Source organism: Psammomys obesus, unplaced genomic scaffold, assembly GCF_907164565.1.
Source record: "Psammomys obesus unplaced genomic scaffold, mPsaObe1.curated_primary_1811, whole genome shotgun sequence".
Classification (NCBI taxonomy): domain Eukaryota; kingdom Metazoa; phylum Chordata; class Mammalia; order Rodentia; family Muridae; genus Psammomys; species Psammomys obesus.
This window is the reverse complement of record NW_026596046.1, coordinates 32673673-32699706: the sequence shown is the minus strand read 5'-3', so window position 1 is coordinate 32699706 and position 26034 is coordinate 32673673. Positions and strand designations below refer to the sequence as shown.

Here is a 26034-nt window from a genome sequence, read left to right as displayed (position 1 = left end):
TTGTTTTTGAGACATGGTCTCACTATGTAGTCCTGACTCTGACTTGCCTGGAACTCACTAGGCAGACAAGGCTGGCCTTGAACCCATAGTGATCTATCAGCCCCTGCCTCCAAATACTGGACTTAAAAGGCATGTGCTACCACACCTAGCCAAATCTGTTATCTCATTTAATCCTCAGAGGTAGCTTATATGTAACTTTTTCAACAAGTGAGAAAATTGTGTTCAAAGAGGATGCATGACTTGTATACATGGATGGTAATTCAGAAGTAAAGTCAGATTCAAAGGCTATTTTCATTTTGGGTCAGAAGGTAATGGGATCCATTTCGTAGATGAGGAGAACCAAGTCTGGCAAGTTTTCCTCTGACCTACCTACAGTGCAGAGGCCTGCACACATACATATAAAAGCTACTTTGCTTTATTTATTCTGCTAATGTAAGACGTACACACTGGATAATGCTCTCCAACTAAATGCAAAATGGCTCTTGTTTACCTAGAAATATTCATTGTTTTGACATTAAAATTTCTCAATAATACTTACCACTGTACTATATTTATGTTCCATGTTCTCTCTGCCTTTAAGATCACCTCCTTCTCGAATACTGTTTGACTTTTTTAAAATTTAATTATTTTTGTTTTTATTAATTACAGTTTATTCACTTTGTATCCCCCCTGTACCTCCAACCTTCTTCTCCTCGAAATCCCACCCTCCCTCTTCCCCACCCATGTTCCTTTCCCAGTCCACTGATAAGGGAGGTCCTCCTCCCCTTCCCTCTGATCCTAGTCTATCAGGTCTCACCAGGATTGGCTGCATTGTCTTCTTCTGTGGCCTGGTAAGGCTGTTCCCCCCTTAGGGGCAAGTGATCAAAGAGCAGGCCAATCAGTTCCTGTCAGAGACAGTCCCTGTCCCCATTACTATGGAACCCACTTGGATACTGAACTGCCATAGGCTACCTGTGTGCAGGGGTTCTAGGTTATCTCCATGAATAGTCCCTGGCTGGAGTATCAGTCTCAGAAAAGACCCCTGTGTCTAGACTTTTTGGATATGTTGCTCTCCTTGTGGAGCTCCTGTCCTCTCTAGGTCTTTCTAGCTCCCCCTTCTTTCATAAGATTCCCTGAACTCTGCCCAAAGTTTGGCTATGAGTCTCAGCATCTGCCTCGATACCCTACAGGGTAGAACCTTTCAGAGGTCCTCTGTGGTAGGCTCCTGTCCTGTTCTGTTTCACTTTTATACATTCAAAAACTTTGTATCAGGGGAAAGGAAACTTCATTCTTTTACTCATTTATTCATTATGTATATGGTGTTCTGCTTTCATGCACACCTGCACTTCAGAAAAAGGCATCAGATTTCATTACAGATGGTTATGAGCCATCATGTGGTTGCTGGGAATTGAACTTAGGACCTCTGGAAGAGCAGACAGTGCTCCTAGCTTCTGAGCCATCTCTCCAGCCCAGGAAACTTCATTCTTATACTTAATGTACTTCTTTGTTTGTTTGTTTTTCCCTTTTTGGAAAGTCCTGTACGATCACTTTATCCCCACTACTGTGTATCAAGAATCAGAGGGGTGTGTGTGTGTGTGTGTGTGTGTGTGTGTGTGTGTGTGTGTGTGAATGTATTTAGACATTTCAGAGCATAAAAGCCTCAAATCCCCAACATCAAGCCCAGTGCTCAAAAAACACAACTGGTTCTAAGACAAAAAGAAAAACCATAAGTTGATAAATAGTTTTAAACACACACACACACACCACTACTACATCCCATAGGGTAACATTCATTCCTTAGAAATAGTATTTTTTTTTTTCTCGTTTAATGGACAAGAATGTGAACATCTAATAGAACTTCTTTCTAGAAGCAGTAATAAGCATGAATGATGCAGGCTGGTAACCCTTGCACCCTGAGATGGCTCAAGGGTTAAGAGCACTGAAGGCCAGGTTCAATTCCCAGCCACCCACATAGCAGCTCATAACTGTCTAAGCCCAGGCTCAAGTGACCTGATGCTTTCTGACCTCCTTGGGCATACACAAGGTACATAGACATACATGCAGAGAAAATGCCTATACATGTGAAAATAAGAAAAACATTTTTAAAATGGATGATGCAAACATTTTTAAGTCAAATGTTACTTCAAGTCAACATAGTCCTCTGAACAGACTCAGTTAATTATTAAGAATAAAAATAATTCTACGGGCCATCAAGATGGTTCAGTGGATCAAGGTTCTTGCAGCCAAACCCAAAAACCTAAAGTTGATACCTGCAACACACATGACAGAAGGAAAGAACTCTCTCGCCAGTTATTCTCTGAACTCCTCACATGTAGACATGGTCATCATGGATATATGCACACTCTCTTCTTTCTCCTCCTCCTCCTCACACTCTCTCTCAGACATACTTTATTTCTCTCACACAGGTAAGTAAAAATGATTTTAATAACCATTTTGACTTCTTCCATTTCTAACCTGGAATGAGTTGTTTGGAAATGCGTATCCTAGCCAGTCAGGCCTCTAGGCCTCACTGAAGTTTTCTATAATGGCCAAGGAGTACCTTTCCTAATAGCTGAGAAGCTACACATTCACTGACTATGGATATTAAGTAAGCCTCTATGGCTAGGACTGGGGCCTTACAAGTCCCTGTGGAGCTCCTCAGGCCACCCTGGAGGATGACACACCTTGGAGCTCTACATAGTACTTGTGGACCTCCAAAGGTCATCAGAAGAGCAGCAAGGGAGAAGGCAAGCAGAGGCTAAGGCAGGATAGTGAGAGTCCCTTTCGTCACTACTCACGGGCTCTGTAATCCTAAATGCCTTTACCTAATCAAACTCCATCCATCCAGAATAGATAATACCATTCCTTTAAAAATAACTGGACTTGAATCTAAATGATCTAAGCTTTAGGACTGACCATTATTTTCTAAATTTGAATCACCAGTTTGCTGAACCTAAGTGCCCTTATTACTACATTGAAAATAAACAACCCTTTTCTGATGTCCATCCTCTTTGCCTTTCTGAATGGGGATTGAGCATCTTAGCCAGAGTCCTCCTTCTTGATTAGTTTCTTTAGGTGTACAGATTTTAGCTACAAGGTATCAAGGCAGACGCTGAGACTCACAGCCAAACTTTGGGCAGAGTGCAGGGAATCTTATGAAAGGAGGAGGAGATGGAAAGACCTGGGAGAGGACAGGAGCTCCACAAGGAGAGCAATAGAACTAAAAAATCTGGGCCCAGTGGTCTTTTCTGTGTCCCATTCATGGAGATACCTAGAACCCCTGCACAGATGTAGCCCATGGCAGTTCAGTATCTAAGTGGGTTCCATAGTAATGGGAACAGGGACTGTCTTTGACATGAACTGATCGACCTGCTTTTTCATCACCTCCCCCTGAGGGGGAAGCAGCCTTACCAGGCCACAGAGGAAGACAAGGCAGCCACTCCTGATGAAACCTGATAGACTAGGCTCAAAAGGAAGGAGAGAAAGACCTCTCCTATCAGTGGACTTGGGGATGGGCATGGGTGGAGAAAGGGAAGAGAGGGTGGAATTGGGAGGGGAGGGAGGGAGCTACAGGGAGGATACAAAGTAAATAAACTATAATTAATAAAAAATTTAAAGAGGAAAATAACCTACTCAAAACATGTTTTGAATACTAAAAGAAATAGGTAACATGTTACTTCTACTTAAAATATGTAAGTAAAAGATTTAAGTAACAAAGGAAGCCAACAATGAATATGATATGCATAGCAGTAGTGCATCTGGTAAGCACCTGGCACAGAACAGCAAGAATAATGACAGGACTACCTGCTGTATTTACCTTATCTAACCCAAACCCTTCAAAGTAATGTGTTACATTTTTAGGTACAGACATTGAAGCTAAAGACATGTAAGAAAACAACCTATGATCCTAATCAATGCTCTCAGATCACTATGACTCCAGAAGTTCTTCTGGTATATTCTACTATACAGATTACCTTTAAAAACAAGCTTGAGAAGTGATTGATCTCTAATGGCAAGATTTCCCGGCACTGACTATGCTAACCTATCTATACGTGACAGACAAAAAAATTCCCTCTTCCAGCTGGATAATGCCCCCGTAATCATTCACAAAGACTTAAGAGCACCACGCTAGCCTTACTACCGATTTCTACTCCCTTGGGCAGGAAGTGAGGCCTTCCTGACCACACTGCATTAGCCACTCTAATGGATTTGCTTTCATTCACAGTTTTGTAACCACAAGACAAGCACACAGCAAAATCAAGTTTCTTTCCTTTGGCCCACTTCTCACACAGGCATCGCCAGGATTTCCAGGAACCACTCATCCCCTGTCTGCCTCCCATCAGGGGTTACTAGGCTAGAAACATGGCAAGAGAGAGTCATTAATATCTATCCTTAGCTTTGCTTTGACTCTGCAGCCCAAAATACACAGGACTGAAAACCAAAAGATTCTAACCTGATCACTTCTGCCTGATCATTCAGGCAAAAAGAGGTCTGTAACAGAAATAACTTCAGGCAAGTATCCATGTCTTTGAATTCTTAATAAATTCTTAAGTATAATAACAATTTTATTTACCTCTTAAGATTTTATTTTTTAATTATGTGTATTATGTTTGTGTCTGTGTGGGGTTTGTACATATGCGTGTAGTTTCTGCTAAGACCAGAAGAAGGTGTTGGATCCCCTAGAGATAGAGGATGTCCTTTTGTTGTTGTTTTTTGTTTTTGTTTTGTTTTAAGACGGGGTTTCTCTGTGTAGCCCTGGCTGTCCTGGACTTGCTCTGTAGACCAGCCTGGCCTTGAACCCACAGAGATCTGCCTGCCTTTCCTCCCTGAGGGATGCACAGGATGCTCTGAGCCACCCATATGAGGTACTGGGAACTGAACTTGAGCCCTTTGCAAGAGCAGCAAGTGCTCTGAACTTCTGAGCCATTGCTCCAGCTCCCATATTGGTGATTTTAAAAACTGACTTGCTCTCACAGAACAGCAATATTTGGCTTCTATGCTTGTAAAAAGCTAACAACCTAATAAAATATGTGCTTTCCCTGAACAGATACCAGATTTTGATAATCAAAAATGTACAAATAGATCCTAGCAGCCTCTCTCAGAAAAACAAAACTCTATTTTCACTCAAAGAGGAGGCTCCTCACTGAATTTTTGAGTTCTGATACTCTTGTAACTAAGACTTTCTCTTAGGTAACTACCAACTATAGCCTGCCCATCAGCAGTCCTGTTTTGTAGCCAACCAAGCACAGTCTGCAAAGAACTGCCAATCACCTGATATTGCCTTCATGGAGTCCTTTTGCTGATTTTGGGTCAGTGGGCTTTAGCAATAAGGTCATCATTCTCATGGCCTAATAAAGTAAGGACAAAGAGGTACCTCCTCTATATCATCATCTATCACCTGGAATTACACAACCACCTCCTGCATTACTTGGTCTATTTTTCCTTTCTCCATACTTGAGCTTTGGTAGCTTTTGCCAAAGTTTTTAAATCTTATCATATAGGTCTCCTATTTGGTTCTAACCGGGTACAAGAAGAAACTAAAACTGACCCATTGAGCCAAAATAGAAAGGAACGAATAAAGAAGGGGATAAATTTAACTTCAAATTAAACAAACAAACAAATAAAAAACTGTAGGAGTAGAAGTGCGCCAGTTGGTGATGAACACTTACCTCCTGCCCTGTGGCCACATCCATTGCAGTATACACCGTGCCTGAAGCGCTGAAAAAACATAGGAGAGGGAGGAAAACAAGCACAGGTGTTCAGTGATGTAGCATATGCTTATGCAGCTCTACACACAACGTGGTAAATATGTTAACAAAAACATAAAGAAATAACTCCGCCCTCCACAGCCCTCTGACTGTCACGTTTGAAAGATAGTGTATGGTAGTAAAGGATGAAGGCTTTAATCACTCCAGAACTTTTACTTTGTCTCATCTTAAGCAAGTTTTGACTGAGCTGTACTTACATGCATATGTAAGAGTTTAGTTCATGCTAAGCACTAGGCTAAGTCTATAAATACAAAACTGTCAGAGACATTTATTTCTTACAACTGCTTGCCCTACTCTTCTCTACTCCCTTTGGGCACTTGCTTTCATTTTCTATAGTTTCAACTGGGAGTGAGGGGATGGGAAAGGGGCCCAAGGAGAATTTCAGAATGAGATGACAATAACTCGTATTATTTATTAAAATATGTAATGTTCTCTTTACTGTCCTGGGTTCATATATTTATTTTTTAATTCACAGAGCAATATACTTACATGTTACCTTTGATTAATATTTACATTACAACTACAGCCTGCTGCAGCATCGGCCTGTAAGCCTGCAACTCACTAAGCCAAGGCAGGGGTATGGGCAAGACCTCTCTCCCCCTCCAAAACAAAGGAGGACTGGGCTGCAAGGACTGATATTCACCTTTTGAGATTCTATTTCACAATTAACCTTTAAAAATGTAACTAATTTTTAAGAACTATGAAAAATTGGTCAACCCATATTGAATAGCCTAAAATAATTCTGAAGTCCCTCTTCTTATTATAGGATAGTCTGACACTTTAGAATCACACATTTCAATCACAACGATCAAAAAAGCTTCATTTTCTATGGTTTGAATGAAATGCATTTTCAGTTTTTTAAAAAATAAAACGATACTGATACTGCACACAGTTTTCCAAATACATACACTTTCAGAAAAATCTGATATTATTTCCACTTCACCCTAAAAGTAAAAATAGCTCCATGACAGACATATGAACATGTAGTTATTTATACACACACTCAAACAAAGAGATGGGCAAAGTAAAAAAGATGTGAAAGGGTTTCACAAAGAGTAAAAGGGATACTGAAAATAATGCTAGAAAAGTAATCCTATCTATCGTATGCCTAAAACCACAAAATCCTGTATATGTCTATGTAATTTTCAACATATATTTATAGTTATACATACCATATTCAAACATATATAGATATATAGTACAAATTGTAGATATTTTGAATTCTGGTTTTCTATATGCAGTGTTCAGCAAATCCTAAAGTTAATACTTCTTACCGCAATTAGGTCAATTCCAGAGGAAAGGTCAGTTGGCTCTGTGCCCTCCAGGGAGAAACTAAATACCACTCTTTGACAGCCCAGCTACCTGCGTGCAAAGTGTAATTGTATGATACTGGCTATCAAATGAGGAGTGGGTATGTTCACTGGGAGTTATTTCTTCACTGCCTGGTCATCTTTGCCAAGAGATCTTTAGTGACAGAATGCGTGTCCATCTTCCTATCATAGCCCTCTGTATACCTAGCAATAGACACCCTCTTTTTAAAACGTTTTTTCAGACTTTATATGCGTAACTATTTGTCTACATGTATCTTTGTGCACCATGTGTGCATGCCTGGGGCCCGAGGTCAGAAGCAGGAATGGGACGTCCTGACACTGGAATTATGGGTGGTTGTAAGCCACCTTGTGGGTGATAAGAACCAAACCCCGCCTTCTGCGAGAACAAAAAATGCTCTTAACCTCTGAGTCATCTCTCCAGCTACTAATATATATGTATATATATGCCATCCATGCCATCCTTAAAGTGCAAACATATTAAAGTTATTCTAATATTTCTATCTCAAGGAGACCCACATAAGATCAGGCAGCTTAACAGTCTTTAGATCTTTAACGGGAGGGGCAGGGAAATGAGCCAAAATTTTAACAGTACTAATTCATCAAACTGGTGTGGCATTTAAAATGTTTAAGTTATGAAATACAGCAATAAATATAGAGGTTTGACAAATACGCCATTCTTGCCTTAGCCTTAGTAGACCTATTAAATAAAGCAGATCACATTTCATAGATATCGTACATCTGTGTTTTGAAGGCATGTTTTGGAGGAGAAATGCTCCTTCAAATGTACAGATAAGGAAACTCAAATTCAGAGAAGGAATCTGATTTGCTAAAATTTGTCCATGTACCTTTTTTGCTACATTCTTAATTTAATACTCAATTTAACTACCTAAAAACAAAAATCCCACCTACATTATTGAGTCAAGCAAAACAATTTCTTCTCAAAAATGTAAAGTATCTTTTACCAGTTTGGGCTCTCAAAAGCATTATCTAGTAGGAAAGGCACTTGGATCAGGAAAAATGGCATCTGCTCAACCAAAAGCTGTCCTGAGGATCAGATTAAAACTAGACGTAAATAAAAAATATAAACTATAAAATGAAGTGTAAATTTAACACTCATGTCCATATTTTATAATCCTTTAACACATTTTCAGAAATTTCTGGTAGCCTATAAAACTCAAGGCAAAAAGATTCAATTAATTAGTAACAATACTTTTGTTCTACTAAGAGCCTACTATGAGCCAAACTTAATTTTTTCATTTTCTTTTATATTTCATGTACTCTGGCATGTCCATAGAAATCTCATTATTTTAATTTTTCATATAAAGGTACAATTTACCTAAAATTTTCTGCATTAAATCATTAAGACTACAGTTTGATTTTCACATTTGTATACAACTCAGGTTCACCACTAAGCTCCACATTTCCTCTTTCTTTGCCCCACTTGTCCTCCTCCTCCTAGACAAAAGCTGACTTCTATATTATAATTCTTTGTGTGACTTTCTATCTCCTGCTGATTTGAGACCCTTGAGGGCAGAGACTGTGATTCATAGCCATATCCACACTCCTCAGCACACAACAAGAACTCAGTTAAGATTTACTGAATTCAATTCACTGAGAGAACAGCATACAGATTATAGAGACGAAACTAGAGAGCAAAGGTCACAGATTCCGTCACTCACCTAGAAAAATAGCTCCCATCCCAGTACTACAAAGTCTATAGATCTGGGTCTTGATTTCATACTAGCAATGATAGGTCTCAATACTAGGGTTAATATGAAAAATCAGTTATAGTTTAGGGAGCTAGAGGGTTGTTATTGTTTCTGTTTTGTGTTTGGTTTTTTGAGACAGGGTTTCTCTGTATAACCTTGGCTGTCCTGGAACTCACTATGTAGACCAGGCTGACCTCAAACCCAGATATCCACCTGTCTCTGCCTTGCAAGTGCTGGGATTAAGGGCATGTGCCCCCACTGACTTGCAGGAAGCTGGTTTCATGGTAAGACAATAGGTGACTGACTGACTCTTGTTGCAGGGGTACTTTAGTATGGTCAGATAATAGTACATCTCTCATATAAAGCATAATTCTGCAAAATTTGGAAGTCTTACTAACATAACACCTCCAGATAGGTGATACAAAGTAAAGAAAGAACAACAAGGTTGATGAGAAGGAAAAACAAAACAAAACAAAACCAACAACAATAAAAAAACAAGTAAATTGATATAGGCCATTACATACAAGTTTAAGTCATTTCTCCAAGGAAACAGAATGCCCCTACTAACCCTTGTCCAATCTTCTCAAACCGCGTATACTTCTTCTTAGGGTCGCCCACACTCACTATGCTCCCTTTGAAAGAAACAGAGACCAGGAATCATTTCGGTCCAGATCAAGAAACACAAGAGATCATCCCATGATCCTCTTAACCCCCTAAGTTGACAAATTTTAAAGAACTATGTCCAGATTCCTAAAAGCACACCAGCCAGGCTATTACCTTTCCTACAATAAGTCCCAACCAGTCTTATGCCCTTGACTGTTTATTCATAGTAATTTATTCCATTTCTAAACTCCTAAAAGCCATTCATTCACTTTTAAGTTAATTCATTAAACATGTATTCATTTGTTACATACCAGAGTATATGCTGAGTGCTAGAAATAAAGAAGGTGAGGCTCCTTTAAGACAGTCACTACTTTCAAAAAGCTGAATGTCTTTACTTATGGAAAAGACAAGCAAACTGAAGGTGCTACAAAAATACAGTGGTTGCTGTAATGAGTGCTGAAAGGACAAGGAAAAAGAAGGGAAAGGCTTCAGAAAGGCGCTATCCAGGCTGATTGTTATTGTAAGTACAAGTCAGTCAGATTAAGAAAGCTGAAAGAGTTCTGCAGCAGGGGACAGCTTAAATCAAAAACACCCATGAGCCTCCCAGCAGCATACCAAGGCAGGGAACTAGAGCCCACAGAGGGAAGATACTTCCCCAAAGTCACACATTAACTGGTGCCCAAGCTGACAGTCACAGTCTGGTTTTTAATTTCCCAGTCCAATTAGCTTTTCCGCTGATACTCCAATCACTAGAATTTGGTGTTTCTCACATACATTATCATCTCCTTTAATTAAAAAGAAATCAGACATAAGTATCATTATTTAAAAGGTGTGAGGTGGAAAAGAGACTCAAAGAACAGCAGAAAACTGTCCAGGCCTGTCTGCTTTCTATAATGCCATTGTATTACAAGTTAGGGGAAAACAGATCTGGCTCAGTGAACAGGAGTACATAAGATCAAACAGATGCCTAGGTGAGTGGCTTCTACTTCGTCATATGAGGGCTCTAGCAAGGGCAATTCTTAACACAATGAACCAACCAACCAAACAAACAAAAAAGTTAAACAAGAATTATTAGGATGAAATAGGACGCTGCTAAACTAAAGAACCAGAAACCTCAGCTTTAGAAAGCAATCCGAGCATACAAACTTAACAAACCAGTCACATCAAATCCTTTTTACAAGAAACCATTTTTCTAGGATAAAAATCAACCTATACCTATTACCAGAGGCAGTATGTTCTATTTACAAAAACATAGTTTGACCTAACCTCAGCTGCTGCTGCACCACTCTGCAGCTCTTTCACCTGGAGCAGGGTATTTAGAATCTTTGAGTCTTAAAAAACTTAACTACATAAATGAGGATTATCATGCATATCTTCATGGTGTTATTATAAAAACATTTAAAAATTCAAGAAACTTTCTTGCTACACCAGGAACTGGTGAAACATGGAAGGGGAGAAAGTTCAGATGATGAGCAAGCAGAACAGTCCACAGTTCAGGTATTGCACAGAGCCAGCCAGGCACAAGCCTAGAATCCAGATCTTGATAGCAGCATTCCTCAAAGAACAGGTTAATAAAACATTGGGTTCTCCTTCCTTCTTTCTCTACAACCACAATGGCAGAGTTGTCTTCTCCTAGGTCAATAGCAAGTATCAGAAAGAGCATTCTTTTTCACCAAGCATAGTCAATACCTCAATCTTTCTCCATACAATATTCTAGACTACTCACTAAATAAAAGCTATTTGTTATGTCCATAACCCTCAAAGTGAGCTGCCCACATTCTCTCTTATTATGTCCCTATCGTAAGGTGGTGTACAACAGGAGCTGGTAAAACATGGAAGAGGAGAAAGTTCAGATGGTGAGCAAGCAGTACAGCCCATAATTCAGGTATTGCACAGAGCCAGCCAGGCACAAGGCTTAAACCTAGGATCTAGATCTTTATAGCGGCACTCCTCAATGATTGACCAGTCATAGACCAAAGAAAGATTCAAGAAAACTGTAAAGCACTTACGTAATTTCTCCAAGATCTCCTCATCAGACATTTTAGGCTTCTTCTTTTGCTTTTCAGTATTCCGGGTCAAAGCATCTGGCGGAGTGGTGTTATTCTCAGTCGGTGAAATAGGAGATGTCGCTACATCCCGAGTGGGAGTAACAGGAAGTGGTTCAATCACAGATCGTGTATATACCTGCATAATCGAGAAATTTTGGCAAAGACACCTTTGTTAGCATAGGGGAACCTCTTCTAGATATTCTAGTTAGAACATCCCAGAAGACCCTTCCCTTTTCCCATTCACCTTTCTCTTATATGTCAAAATCTATGTTATTCCTCTTCTGAGCCACAGTTCAGCTGGGTAAAACGACATTCCTTTGCTCTAGTTGATGAAATTATCCCTGAACTCACTCCAAAAGGGCTAGACCACTCTCAGTAAAAACCGAAGGAGATTCTATCATTAGATCAAAACCGCCCTCACCTATGATACTTTTTTCCTGAGATGAAACTCTTGTGTGTACCCCCTGAACACTTTGTAACATTTAACATTGTTTTCTGTGGATTATTCCATCTTGAGCTGTTGAGCTCTTACCAAGAATTAACTACTCTTGTGCATCAAGAGGCAATAAGGTATAGTAATTTAAAACAAACCTGAAAACTTGATGGCCTCGCTTAGATCTCAGCTCTCATTACTATCTGAATGACTTCAGTCAGTTTACTTCACTTCTCTGTGCTTCAGTTTCCTTATCTATAAAATGGTATACTACATACCTTGTTTAATAATAAATCAACATGTGTGAATTAGAGCCACAAACAGCAGATGTTAGGCATTCAAACCTGAGCTTTTAAAGACATTGTATTTCCTATTTTTTTCACGTATTTAACAAATATTTGCTGAGAATCTATGGTAAGCCTAACTCTGTCCAAAGCCCTGCCCTCATTTTGAGTGAAGAAGTGTGAAAGTAACTGCTACAAAGGCAAAGAGAGAGGTTATTAAGAAAGGAGCAACAACATACTATTAAGGTTATGAAAAAGTACTTCCAGGTTTTACTTCCTTTTCCAGAAATGTTTTCAGTATTTATCAGACGTTTATCATTAAAAAGGTGATAATTATTTTTTTAACATCTGTAGGGTCTATTGAAACAGGGAACATATATTATTATTCCTTGAGTCATCTAACTAACTACTTACCTAAAAAACAAAACAAAAAAAAAAAACCCCCAAGCGTTCAAATATGTGTTTACACTGAATCAATTAACAAATGGATGAATCAGATCCTTCAATTGGACTGGCTTTCTGACTACGCTAGCAGAATAATTTCTCACTTTTTATCCTGGTACCTGTAGAACAGTTGTGTCACAGGCACTTAGACCTTCTTTGCTTCTCCATCTATGCTTCCTGGAGAACGATCTCCTGTCTATATCCCTCTATAACATTCTCTTCACCTAACTCCCACTGCAGGTCTATACACACAAATGTGGTGTGTGGTACTGGAATGTAATATGGACTTGGATTTAATTATCTGCTCTCAAACACTGGTTTTTGCTTACTAAGGACTGTGGATAGATCAATTTACCTTTTCAAATTTCAAATGCTTCTTCTATATATTAGAAGTTAGCAATATTTATTTCAGAGAAGATGCTAAGAAAAGCAAATTTGTCAATCTAGACCTTTATTCAGTATTTACTACCCTCTCCTGATCCCTGTGTTCAAACTATATTAAGTACTAAAAAGATAAATTACACATAGATAAATAGGTGATAGATACACAGATTTCCTCTACTTTAGAGGAGTTCAAGATTTAGAGAGAAAACTGTGTTAACCACAAACAGGATACATCAAGAGAGATACTGACAGTTCACTGATTTAGAAAGCTACTTTCCTTAAGGTAACTTTGGGACCTACAGACAAGGAAACCCAACAGATTCTATTTGTAAGTTCTCAGGCTATGAGGTAGGTCATCTTATTGAATTTCCTCCAAAGGATCTCCCATTAGTCATTCAATCAAGATAGAGCTTAAGTCCTAGATGGTTCTTTCATTATGGAGTTCTCATAATAAAAAGCTAAAACAAACATTAGTAGAGTGTTTCAGAGTATCATCTGATGGGAGACCACAGCTCAATGATGTTAAATCGAATAAAAGCAAAGGTATAGACTGTGCAAAGTGCAGAAGGAGGGAGTGTGGCTACTCTGAAATGCAGGAACCTCAAAGGAAGTTAAAAGGGAAATCACTATCAATATCCGGCATCAAAATGCACTCCTAATGTCCAGCATATTAATAGCACTAATGTATTTATAAACTCTCTTGGGTCTTTCAGCATCATCAAAGATGCTGGAGAGAGTGAACACTGCATATTTAAGACAAAAGAAAAAAACCTTTAGCAAGATAATTTGCTGCTTCCTAAGAGATTGGAATAACTTATTTTATTCTGAAAGTGAAATGTGCCAATTGTATATTCCTGCCTATCTGTAAAGAATAGGATAAGTCATCCAAAGTTAGACTGGAATAAACACCAATAACCTAGGAAACTTTAGAATAGCTGAAATAACAGATACACCACTTCTCTTTAATCATGTAGGAAGTACCTTCAAAACGGGTGGTCCAGATAGCACAGTAGTGCAAGCCTGTAATATTAGTACTTGGGAGAGTGAGGCAGGAGGATCACTATGAATCAAAGCCAGCCTCGATTACATAGTGAGATCCTGTTTTAAAACAAGGAGAAAAAAGTAGTTCAACAACTTTAGCATCTCTAAAGTCTCTGGGCCCCTATATCAGACTCCTCGCCTTAGTACCACCACCTCCCTCCTCTCTGCCACCCCTTACTTGCAGGACTCATAAAGCATTCCAGATCCCCAGAGACTCACAGATTTTGTATGTTCTGGGCGTGGAGCAATCACTGGAGGTGGGGTAGCATCGTCATCATCATCTTCATCTTCTGACACTGGTGGCACTGCTGGGGTCTCAGACACAGTCTTCACATTCTGTGCAGAAAAGACAAAACCATCTGGTCCAGTGAACGCAGAACTCCAGATCCCAGGTCTGCTAGCTCTCTAGAAGGAACTCAATTCTGACATCCCTTATGAAAGTTCACTAGCCTCAAGGCTCTCCACCTCTCTCTTATTCAGCCAGCTTCCTTCTCTTTTAGTCATCACTACCCACTCACTTTGGGGGCTTCCTTTCCCCACCTAAAGCCTAACTGGAATAGTAAGCCAGCTTATAGCTCCCCCACCTGCCTCCTACAACCAAATACTCAAAGACAAGTTCAGTTTCTTTTTATTCTATGACTTTTACTCTTTATCATGAACAAAAAATAAACACAGAGAAGAAAATAAAATTTCATTTGCTCAACTATGTTCATAGCAGCTTTATTCATAGCAGCCAGAAACTGGAAACACCCTAGATGTCCCTCAACTGAAGAATGGATACAGATATTTTGGTACGTTTACACAATGGAATTAAAAACAACAAAATCATGAAATTTGCAAGCACATGGATGGAACTAGAAAAGATCATCCTAAGTGAGGTACCCCAGACCCAGAAAGACACACATGGTATATACTCACTTATAAGCAGATATTAGACCTATAGTACATGATAGCCATACTACAATCCAAAGAAGCTAAGTAACAAGGAGGGCCCAAGGGAGGGTACAGGAATGGCACTCAGAAGGGGAAATAGAATAGACAGCAGAAGTGTATGAAGAGAGGGAACTGTGCAGGAGATGGAATGGGGAGGGAGATAAAGATGGGGATCAGATATGGGGAGAACAGGGTGGGGGGAGGTAAGATGACTGAGAACAAGATGGGAAAATGAGGGGGGATGGCATCTCTTTCTCAGGCTGGAGGCCTGCAACAGGGTAGGCTTCTGGAAGGATATGGGTATGACTCTAGCTGAGACTCCTAACAGGTTGGGGGAGACATGAAAACTGAAGTGACCTACCTCTTAGCCAGGCAGGACTAGTGGAAGGAGGGGAACACCAACTCACTGATAAAACCTTTGATCCAAAAATTACCCTGACTATAAGAAGTGCAGGGATAAAGAGGGAACAAAGATTGAGGCAAAGTCCAACCAACAATTGGATAGCCATACTGAGACCCAACCTGAGACCCACCCCACAGCAGAGAGCCAGCCCCTGACACTGATAATGATACTCTACTCTGCTGACAGACACCAGCCTAACTTGACTGTTGTCTGGGAGGCTCCAGCCAGCAGCAGATCTAGACAGATGCTGGGACTTGCTGCCAAGTGAGGGGTGGAGTTCCAGGGGTCCTGTGGAAGCGTTGGGGGAAAGATAGATGGACCTGGAGGAGACAGTAACCTCACAAGAAGACCAACAGAGACAACTAAACCAGTCCCATGAGGGCCTTCAGAGACTGAGACATCAACAAAGGAGCATGCACGGTCTGGACATAGGCCCCCTGCACATGTGGCCAATAGGTGGCTTGGTCATCAAATTGGGAGCCTGGAGAGTGGAGGTGTGTGTTTGGGGGGGGGTGTTTCTAACATGGACTCTATTGCCTGCTTTTGGATTACTTTCCCCTGTCAGGGCTGCCTTGTCTGGCCTCAGGGGATGAGGATATGCTCAGTCCTAATGTGACTTGATGTGCTGGGGAAGGTTGATATGAGGAGAGGGTGAGCTCTCCCTTTCTGGGGGTTAAAGGCAAAAGAAAGGGGAAGGGGGGACTGGGAGGAAAGGACGAAGGGGGTCCTAGTGCTTTAATGGCAAATGGCTAAGCCATCTTCCCAGCCTTAAGAAATAGTTTCAAAGGAGTCAAATTGATATAGTGCAAGTATTTATTCAAGAGGTTGGAAGATGGCTCCCTGGGGAAAGTTTACTGTGCAACCAAGGATCAGAGACAGAGATCCCTAGCACATACACAAAAAGCTAGTACCCAGTTATGGTTACCATTGCTGTGATGAAACACCATGACCAAAACAAATTGGGAAGGAAAGGTTTACTTGGCTTACACTTCCAAATCACTGTTAATCACCAAAGAAAGTCAGGAAGTCAGAACTCAGACTGGGCAGGAATCTGAAGGCAAGAGCCGATGCACAGGCCATGGAGGGGTGCTGCTTACTGGTGCCAGCTTAATGGCTTGCTTGCAAAGCCTGCTTTCTTATAGATCTCGGGACCTCCAGCCCCAAGGATAGTACCCCCCCCACAATGGGCTGGGCCCTGCCCCAACAATCACTAATTAAGAAAAATGCCTTACAGGCTTGCCTACAGCCTGATGCTGAGGCATTTTTCTCAATTGAGGATCTTTGACTCCAATGACTCTAGCCTGTGTCAAGTTGACCTAAAACTAAATAGCACAGTCAGGCATGTCTCCCTGCAGCCAGGCATGTCTTCCTGTATTTCTAACACCAAAACTGTGAGGTAGAGACAGTTGAACGATGGGGCCTCACTAGACGTCCAGTCTAGCAGTAATGTTGAGCTCATGGTCAATAAGAGACCCACTCTCATAAATGTGGAGAGTGACAGAAGAAAACTGCCATCAACCTCTGGCTTCCAAATGAACATGTATGGATAAGCACACCACATACATACACTAATTTTTTTTTCAACACATACATACAAGCAGTATAGGAGGAATTAAAAGATAGTCAAAATCCATATGGAAAACTGGTAGCAAATGGCAAAAATAAATTCAATCATAATAATTCTGTTAAATATCTAAACTCCCAGAGAGCAGATATTGTCACATTGGAAGAAAAACAGCAAACAACATATAAGCATATGTTGTCTATAGGAAACGTATCATAAACTCAAGAACATAACTTTGAAGTAAAACAACTAGAAAACATGTACATGAAAACAGCAGTCATAAAAAAGTGTAGTGGGCTATAGTAATTAAGACAAACACATTAGAGAAACATTAGCATGCTGGAGATGAATCTCAATGATGGAGCACTGACCTAGCATCTGAAGGGCCCTCAGCTTAATCCCAGCATAGAGAGAGAAAGGGGCAGAGGGACAGACAGATATACAGAGACACAGAAGGTCATTTCACATGTGTAACAAGTAAGAACAATTGATGGAATAATTATAGAAACAAACAATCCAACAACATATGATTATAAATAAAATATTTATGGCAAAACAAGCCATGTTATGTAAAGCAAGAAATGACACATTGAAGGCGAGAAATAATTTGTACAAAGATTCAATTGTTCTTGGCGATTTCATTTCTCTACTCTTAATAATTAGGAGCACAAGAAAAGATACAGAAAATAAAAACATCCATTTTGACCTAACCATCCCATACACGAAGGAGATACTTTCAACCACACATGAATCACTATTTTCCATAACAGAAATGCTAGGCCATGAAAACACATCTCAATAAATCTGAAAGAAATAAAGTTTATCAAATAGCATGTAAGAAATTTGTCTAGAAAACACAATAGAAATGGCTAATGAAAAGATGCTCAAGGTCATTACTCATTTGGATATGCAAATAAAACCACAATAAGATATTACTTCACATGCACTATGATGACCATAATCAAAAGACAGAAAACCAGAAGGGGAGTGCAGGGTAATTAGAACCTTCATAATTGCTGGTGGGGATGAAAAATGACGACAACACTGTGGAAAACAGTCTGGTAGCTACTTCTGTAGTCAGATCTTATGAACAACAACAACAACAAACTCATAAGATTCTTCTCTGGATGTGACCTAGAACCTAGAAGGAACATTTCAAAAAGAAACTATGGTTTTTCTAGGTGGTCTGGCTGAACTACCTGTATGTGAATGCCTTGTCCCTGTCTGGGAAAAATTAAAATGTGTGGCCTTGCCGAAGGAGGCATGTCACTGGGGACAGGCCTTGAGGTTTCAAAAGACCAGGGCCATTCCCTGTGTGTTCACTGCTTCTTGTTTGTAAACGTGAGCTCTCAGCTGCTGCTCCAGTGCTATCCCTACCTGTGGATGCCATACTCCCTGCCATGATGGTGATGAACTCACATTCCTCTGTAAACCCCAAATAAACTCTTCTTTCTATAAGCTGGCTTGGTTATGGTTGTTAGTGTGCAGGTGATTCTGTACCCCATCACCCCATCATATTTCATAATGATGCTTTATAACAGCAACAGAAAAATAACTAATGCACTATCTTACAGTGATGCTCACAAATAAAAATTCTAGATTATGGCAATGGTTATAAAACTATAAATTACTTAAATCCCTGAACTTAAATTAAGCTTAAATTCTACTAAATTTACACAACCATAAATATAAAAGAGACCTCCAGGGGCTGGAGAGATGACTCAGCGGTTAGGCACAATGGCTGCTCTTCCAGAAGACCCGGGTTCAATTCCCAGCACCCACATGGCAGCTCACAACTGTCTGTAACTCCTGTTCCAGAGGATCCATCACCCTCATACAGACAAAGGTACAATCAAAACACCACTGTACATTTAAAAATAAATTATTTTTAAAAAAGAGACCTCCAAAGCTTTTTTTTAGATAAAAGGAATAACTCTAACATAAAGGTGAAAAAGCAAAAGAATTAAGGAAAAGTACCACCCAGAAAACAAATAAATAAACAAACTAAATACCAAAAAAACCAGGCTGAAATAGGAAGGAAAACAAATCAAAATAAAGTATATCATTGATACCCTCCAAGATAAGAGCAGATACTAATTCTAGACAAAATATAATGTTACATTTTTTTTAATGAAAAAGCATTTGGCAGTTAAACATGTAGCAGAAATAAAACTTAATATGTATACTGAAAAAAATGAAGTTGAGAAAGTCTCCCAAAAATTAAAACAAAAATCAAAGGAGTTCCAGGAAAAGAGAACAAAGAAAATGAGAGAGGAAATAAAGAAAATAATCCAAATGTATTCTCCAGTAGTTGAAAGCTAGAGTGTCTATGTTTAAAGATTTCATAATAAATGTATTTGTTCTTTTTACAATAAAAGATGGAAATGTGTGTGTATAATTTTGAAAGTCAAGAATGGTAGTAAAAAGATCCTACCAGCTCTTCAAATGAGAAAAAAACCCCACATATATAAAGAAGCAAAAACAAAATAGCCTTGGATTTAGTAGTACTTAAGGTAAATGTCAAAAATAGTTATTTCAAATTTTATTAGAAAATTATTACCAACCTAGAATTCTGTAATCAGCCAGTGTCAACAAAACATGAAGAAACAGAAAGAGAAATTCCAATTCCAAAACCCAAAAGATATTAACCATTTACTTCCTACTCAAAGCTACTAGTGGATGTGCTCTACCAAAAGGCAAAAGTAATAATGAAAAAATTACAGAAAATGGGAATATCAACACAGGATTGCCAAGACAATGGTGAAGAAAAATCTTGGAAATAATGTTATTTATTTCATGATTTCTAGTACCACTGGTCTTTTTAATATAAATTTGGAGAAAATGATAAATTTTAAGTCAATACTCTTACTCACCATCATCCCTGTGGATTATTATTATGTAGTGTTTGTAGTGTTTAGCCTTTCAAAGACGATCTGTGTGTTATAAACCTCAATCTTCACATGTCCAAACACGTCTCTATTTTGACGTGATCAAAGGCTGGTTTTATTAGGAGCTAAATTCTTGACTCTATAATTCTTCTGATACTTCAAAGGATATCACGCTCTGTGTACCACTGCTAACATATAGCCTGATGCTAATGCTCTGATCTATGCTAGCTGCTTTTTTTTAAAGAGGATTTTAAGAATTTTCTGTTTGGTCTCTGATTATCTGACCTGGTTATGACAGGCCTTTCATTTGAAGATCCATGATTTTCTTTACATGGGGAACGGTTTTATTTATTTTCCTTTGAGTGTGTATGTGTGTTGTATTTGACTTTTCTATTCTACTCTCTGTTCTCTAATTTGTCTTCCTGACTTGCATTCCATTGTCCCTTATTTTCACATTTTCCATCTGTTTCATTAATTTTCTGAATTGTTTTCTGTACTTGTTCTTTAATCTTTCCTAACTTACTACATTTTTAAATTTTAAGAATTCTTTTACTCCTTGATTACTCCAACAAAACCTTCACGGCAGGTCTGATTGAATGTGTGCACTCTAAAGAAGTGGTTACTGGCAAGTTTCTTCCATGTAGGCATGGAAAAGCATATTAGGAAAAAGTTCTTCTGGGTATCACAAGTATGAAAAACCTACTCTTGAGAGATAGGATTTTAAAAGTATTTTCTTTACAGGAAGGAATTCTTGCCTGGAAACTATAAACTATAAACCTCCCATGGCTCAGGGGGTTATAGGCCATAGTGGGGAACCTACTGTTGTTATTTTGCTAAATGGACATGTGGTCAAACTGCCTCCTACACATGAACACTTATATTCAGGGATTAGCCCTACTCTCGACCTTGACCAGAGACACTTCTTTCTGCAGTGGGTAACAGTTAATGCAGAACTCCTAACTGTTCAAAGTGCTAAGTCACCTTGGAGTGTTCAGCCCTAACTGTGACATCTGTGTCAACCTCCTACCCTGCCCAGGGTTCAAGGAATAATGACAGAGACGATATGGAAAGAGCGTAGCAGAGGATGGGGAGGAATGCTATGAAATGCTGTCTTCTGGATACAATGTTGGCACTGGCATTCATGAGCTCACTGCAGCTGCCGTTTCTGACACAAGAACTGCACTAGATAAAGTCAACAAGATCAACCAAACATTCTTGCCAAGCAGCGCTAATTGGTCTCAGCTGGTTTAAAAAAAAAAAAAAAAAAAAGGAAATAACACGAAAGTGGGAGAGGTGGACCAGTTAGGAGGTATTGGGGTAGGGGACTGGGAAGGAGTTGAGGGTGAGTATGGTCATGACACATTATATACAAAAAGAAATTGTCAATAAATAAATAAATAAATAAATAAATAAATAAATAAATAAATAAATAAATAAATAAATAAATAAATAAATATTCAGAAAAGTAACAAGTATGTTCTTCAACTGCAGAGCTATGTTCCTCTTTCTTTACTTCTGTGGAAGAAATCTGACTAGGGTTTTATGTTCCCTCTCAGGCTCCCTAGTCACAGCAGTTTTTCTTAAGTAAAATGCCTGTGTCCTTTAAAAATAATCTGATTTTAACCTAGTCACTGAGGTAAGAGGAAAGCTACCCTTGTCTCAAATGTAGAATTTAAATTATTTTAAAAAATGATTCAAGACTATAGCATCTCACCCCTTTTTTCCTAGAGCTACCTTTTTTCTTCATAGGAGTTCTCTCGCCTGTTCTTGCTCTGTTTATAACAAGCTCTATGTAACCAAGGCTGGCTTGAGCTTTTGCTCTTTCTGCTTCAGTCTCTTGTACTGGGATTTCAGGCATTTACCATGTACCTGGCTTCCAATTACTTAAACCTGTGGCTACTTTTGACACAGTGGTTAGTTATGACCTGCTTTTTGTTTTGGAATACTATTCCTTATGAAATATATATTTGGGCCAATTAGAGATGAGCACATGAATTCAGTTCATTACCCTAAGCTTCTTTCTAGAGCAATAGGAATAAGACAGGAGCTTAGACTTAAACTATCCCTCAGACAGGAAAGCACTGCCCATTTATTTCCTAGATTTACCTGGCATTATGTTATAAATCCTTTACATATGTTCTGATTTATCATTAATTTGTGAGCTTAAGAGCAAACCATTCCCAGCCCTTCACTTCTCAGCACTCAAAAAAGCCTATCACACAATACACAGTCTCTTGTTTAAGATGAAGTCGGGCTATGTAGCCCACACCAGCTTGGAACTTATGATCCTCCTGCTTCAGCCTTTTGAACAAGATTATAGATATGTACCACCACACCCGGCTGGTATAAATCCTATAAATAAGAATTAGCTGTAAAAACTCCATAGAATCTCCAGTCAGATCCTAGACACAGATAAAAGTGTTCAGAGCTAAAAGAGATCTACAAGGTCATGTTTGTTAAATAAGCAAATCTTTAAGACCTAGTAATGTAAGCTTCCCTCAACTACCAGAAGGAACAAATCACAAATAAAATATGACTCCAGTACACATTATTCTTGTAACCTTCTCTTTGGGCTCAGCTCTCCCTAATCTGCCAACAAGATTCTTCTCAATGTCTAGGATAGCATACATTCATTTTTGTGTTTTCTGTGCTTTGACACAAAGAAATACTTTGTGCTGAGGAAATACTTCTGAAATAGTAAACATATGAATGTTCAGGAGAATGGATTTTTTTAAACTGATTTTTACCATTAACTCAACAGGAAGAAACAATTCAAAATCTTTCTGTGCTATATTTTCTTAATCTGCAACATGGAGACAGTAATTCATTTATTTCATAAATGAAATGAAACAATGTGTATAAAACCAACATAAAAATCAATGATATGCTATCATGATAAAATCATATCTTTGATGTGCAAATAAAAAATGTAGAATAATGAATTATAGGGGAAATGCTCTCAATTAAGGGGAAATGTCCTTGACAGTCTGATGGTTCTAATTGTAGCTACTAAACCAAGCAGGTGTTATCCTCTACGCCATATGGCATGAGCCACAGGGCTCTTCTCCTGCACCAAAAACATGGCTGTTGTTTCACTCTAGTCACCTTTATAAGACTGCCTTATGCCTTTCTCTGTTCCCTGACACAGTGAAAAACCCTGGACTGTGTGAGATTCAGAAGATCCTAGGATCCTAGTTTTTTTGTTTGTTTGTTTAATCCTAGTTCTTACATGGTTTTATGTTTGTTTGTTTGTTGACACAGGGTCTCATGTCACACAGGCCAACCTAATTACTACATAGGCAAGGATGACCTTGAACTTCTGATCCTCCTGTCTCTACCTCCCAAGTGCTGGGATGATAGACACCTATAATATGGTTCTTTTCTTATAAGTTGTTAAGAAGATTTCTTTTTCTGTCTATGAAATGAGGACAACAGTACCTCCTTCTCAAGGTAGGATTAATTATGTTAAACATGGAGATCTTAACAAAGTGTCTGGCACAGAGTAGCCACTCAATAATAGATAATAGCCACTCTTCTTATAAAAGCATGCAGACATTTAACCCACAGGTCACAACTCCACTTTGTTTAGGCCTTTCTTCAGTAAGTTACTGATCAATAATTCATTATTCAAAGACAATGCACTTGTAAATACTTTCCCTCTATTTGTAATCACATCTCTCCCATTTGATGCAGAGCAACATGAGTGAGAACAAAGCGGGGCAGAGCAGGAATCAACTGTGTATTGCCGTGAACCTTTCTCTATCTCGGTTTTATCATCTAGAAAACAAGAATAACAAGCTGCTTCATTACACTACTGTAAAAAAAATGAAAGAGATAATGAATAAAAAAAGAACCCAATAACTGGAAAGTGCCAGGCTGGCACTGTTTATAATTGCCCAGAGTATAAATGACTCTGACTGCTGGCAGCAAGGTTTGACAGTGGCTCAGTACTGTATCATATATTACTATTCTCCCTGTTTAAAATTCTTTAAGCTATTCATTACCTTTTAGACAAAGCCAAACTCCTACATGACTTGGCCTACTTTACCATGCTTCCCCACTGCCAGCCTTTCTTCCAGCACATTTGACATTCCAGACATATCAAGCTACTAGCAGTTCCCAAATTACACATACCTTGTGAACCTCTTTCCCCATGAATGAGTTTCTATCTGAAATATATTCATCTCTCTAATTCTTATTCTAAATAATTCATTCAGAATAGACTTTACCATTGAGATGCTTTCACTGACTCAGACTTTAATTCAGTAAATGTTTAACAAATGTCAGAACCTGCTAAGTACCGAAGACAAAGAATTAATAAGACAGATATAGTTCCTGACCTCATGAGGTTTACAGCATATTGAACTATAACTGCATGTGCCTTCATAGCCTATGTAAGACTAGGAGGTACAAGTTTAGGACAATGTCTGACTGCTCTCTCTGGCAGAGAATGGGGGCTCTGTAAAGTGTAATAAATCAATATGGTATAAGCATCCTTTTAAAGTTCATCTACAGCCTCTCACATGATAAGCAAAGACTCTACCATTCACCCGGATCCTCAGCCATCCTTCAACTTTTTGTTTTCTGTAAGCAGCTCAGGCAGGCCTTGAACTCACTCTACAGCTACAACCCAAGTAGGACTTAAACTTTCAATTCTCCCCTCTCAGCCTGCCAAGTAATTGAGATTACAGGCTCGGCCACCAAGCCTGGCTAGAAAAATAGTTTTCTATAAGAGATGACACCCCATATTAAAAATAGTATTCTCTCTCTCTCTCTCTCTCTCTCTCTCTCTCTCTGTGTGTGTGTGTGTGTGTGTGTGTGTGTGTGTGTGTGTGTGTTTGGTTTTTTTTCAAGACAGGGTTTCTCTATTTTAGCCCTAGCTGCCCTAGAACTCACTCTGTAGACCAAGCTGGCCTCGACTCACAGAGATCCATCTGCCTCTGCCTCCCATGTGCTGGGATTAAAGGTTTGTGCACCACTTCCCGGCTAGTATTCTCTTATATGTATCAACTGTTTATTATTTATAAGACCTTTTCAAATATATCAGTATCTCATTTTTATTCCTATTTCTATAAAAAGGCAACTTCTAAAATAGGGACACAGAAGAGCTTTGTAAGGTCATTCAGGCATACTTCCTACCCACTTCTTCAATGATTTGATTCCTATCACAATTCTTTAAGTTATGAAACATGGCTGCAGCCTCAGAGGGCAGAATGAAAGTTCTTACATAAACAGAATCTGTTACAGACAGATTAGTGCTCTTTACTAATGAAAGAGGGGAGATTCCCTTCTAAATTCCAGTTTCTAGAAATGCATTTAGGTAAGGAAGAATGCATCATTCTCATTTCACTGATGAAAACTCTGCACTACAGAAAGGCAAATGGGGTTTCCAATGTTCAAACCTACAAATGAAACAGCCAAAAAGCCACATATCTGGCTTCAAGATTAGAATTCTACAGCAATGTAAAGCTGGAAGAGACATACTGTCGAATAGGGATAACATCGTTCACCATTCCAGTTCCTTTACTGCAGACAGAGAATCGAAGGCATGGCAGTGACCGAAATTAGTGTCTCCAAGGCCAGGTTCTGTCTCTATCACACTGTCTTGAACCTTACTTCCATACCCACTTATTTCAGAATGGAGGAAACATAGACTTACCAAAGTGTTAGAAGAATTATAATCTTCAGCTGACTTATCTATAAAAAGAAGCGAGACAAAAGACTTAGTAAACAACTGTAGTTAACCCTTTTCTGAGTGCTAACGTGATCTGATCAAACACTTGCCAGATTCAGAGAATGGTAATAGCATGTCTGGTCCTGTGAGCAGAAGCCATGCTAAGCCCATTACATTTATCGTAGTCTCCTTTAAATTTCACTGTGGCTCTGGGTGGTATTATTATTATTATTATTATTATTATTATTATTATTATTATTATTACTATATTCACTTTAATAGATGTTATAGTTGAGAGACAAGTTAAATAATTTGCCTGGCATGTACATAGATTAAATAGATGATTCAAAACCTGAATTCTGATCTAATTCTAAATGCCATGCTATAACAGTATCCACATCAGGAGTTTTCAAAGGTTAAGAAATTTTCCTACATTCTACAATAACGGCAAGGAATCGTGCTATGTCACTCAGATAAAATAATGACCAATCTACAGCTTCAGATTTCAGAAAGGATCTTTTAGAGGCTGGGAACTAGCTAAGTCAGTA

General features: G+C 38.9%; 1 protein-coding gene across 5 annotated transcripts in view; it reads right to left on the bottom strand.

Moving 5' to 3' along the window:
* The window catches only part of Pak1 (p21 (RAC1) activated kinase 1), a 126599-nt gene that overhangs the window by 14854 nt on the left and 85711 nt on the right, over window positions 1-26034 (bottom strand). For all 5 annotated transcript variants that reach the window (XM_055623176.1, XM_055623178.1, XM_055623177.1 and 2 more), the window contains exons 5-9: window positions 25472-25509; window positions 14244-14360; window positions 11400-11574; window positions 9356-9419; window positions 5649-5697 (exon numbers count right to left, since the gene is read on the bottom strand). In XM_055623176.1, coding sequence (XP_055479151.1) covers window positions 5649-5697; window positions 9356-9419; window positions 11400-11574; window positions 14244-14360; window positions 25472-25509 — 443 coding nt within the window. The remainder of the gene's footprint in view (window positions 1-5648; window positions 5698-9355; window positions 9420-11399; window positions 11575-14243; window positions 14361-25471; window positions 25510-26034) is intronic.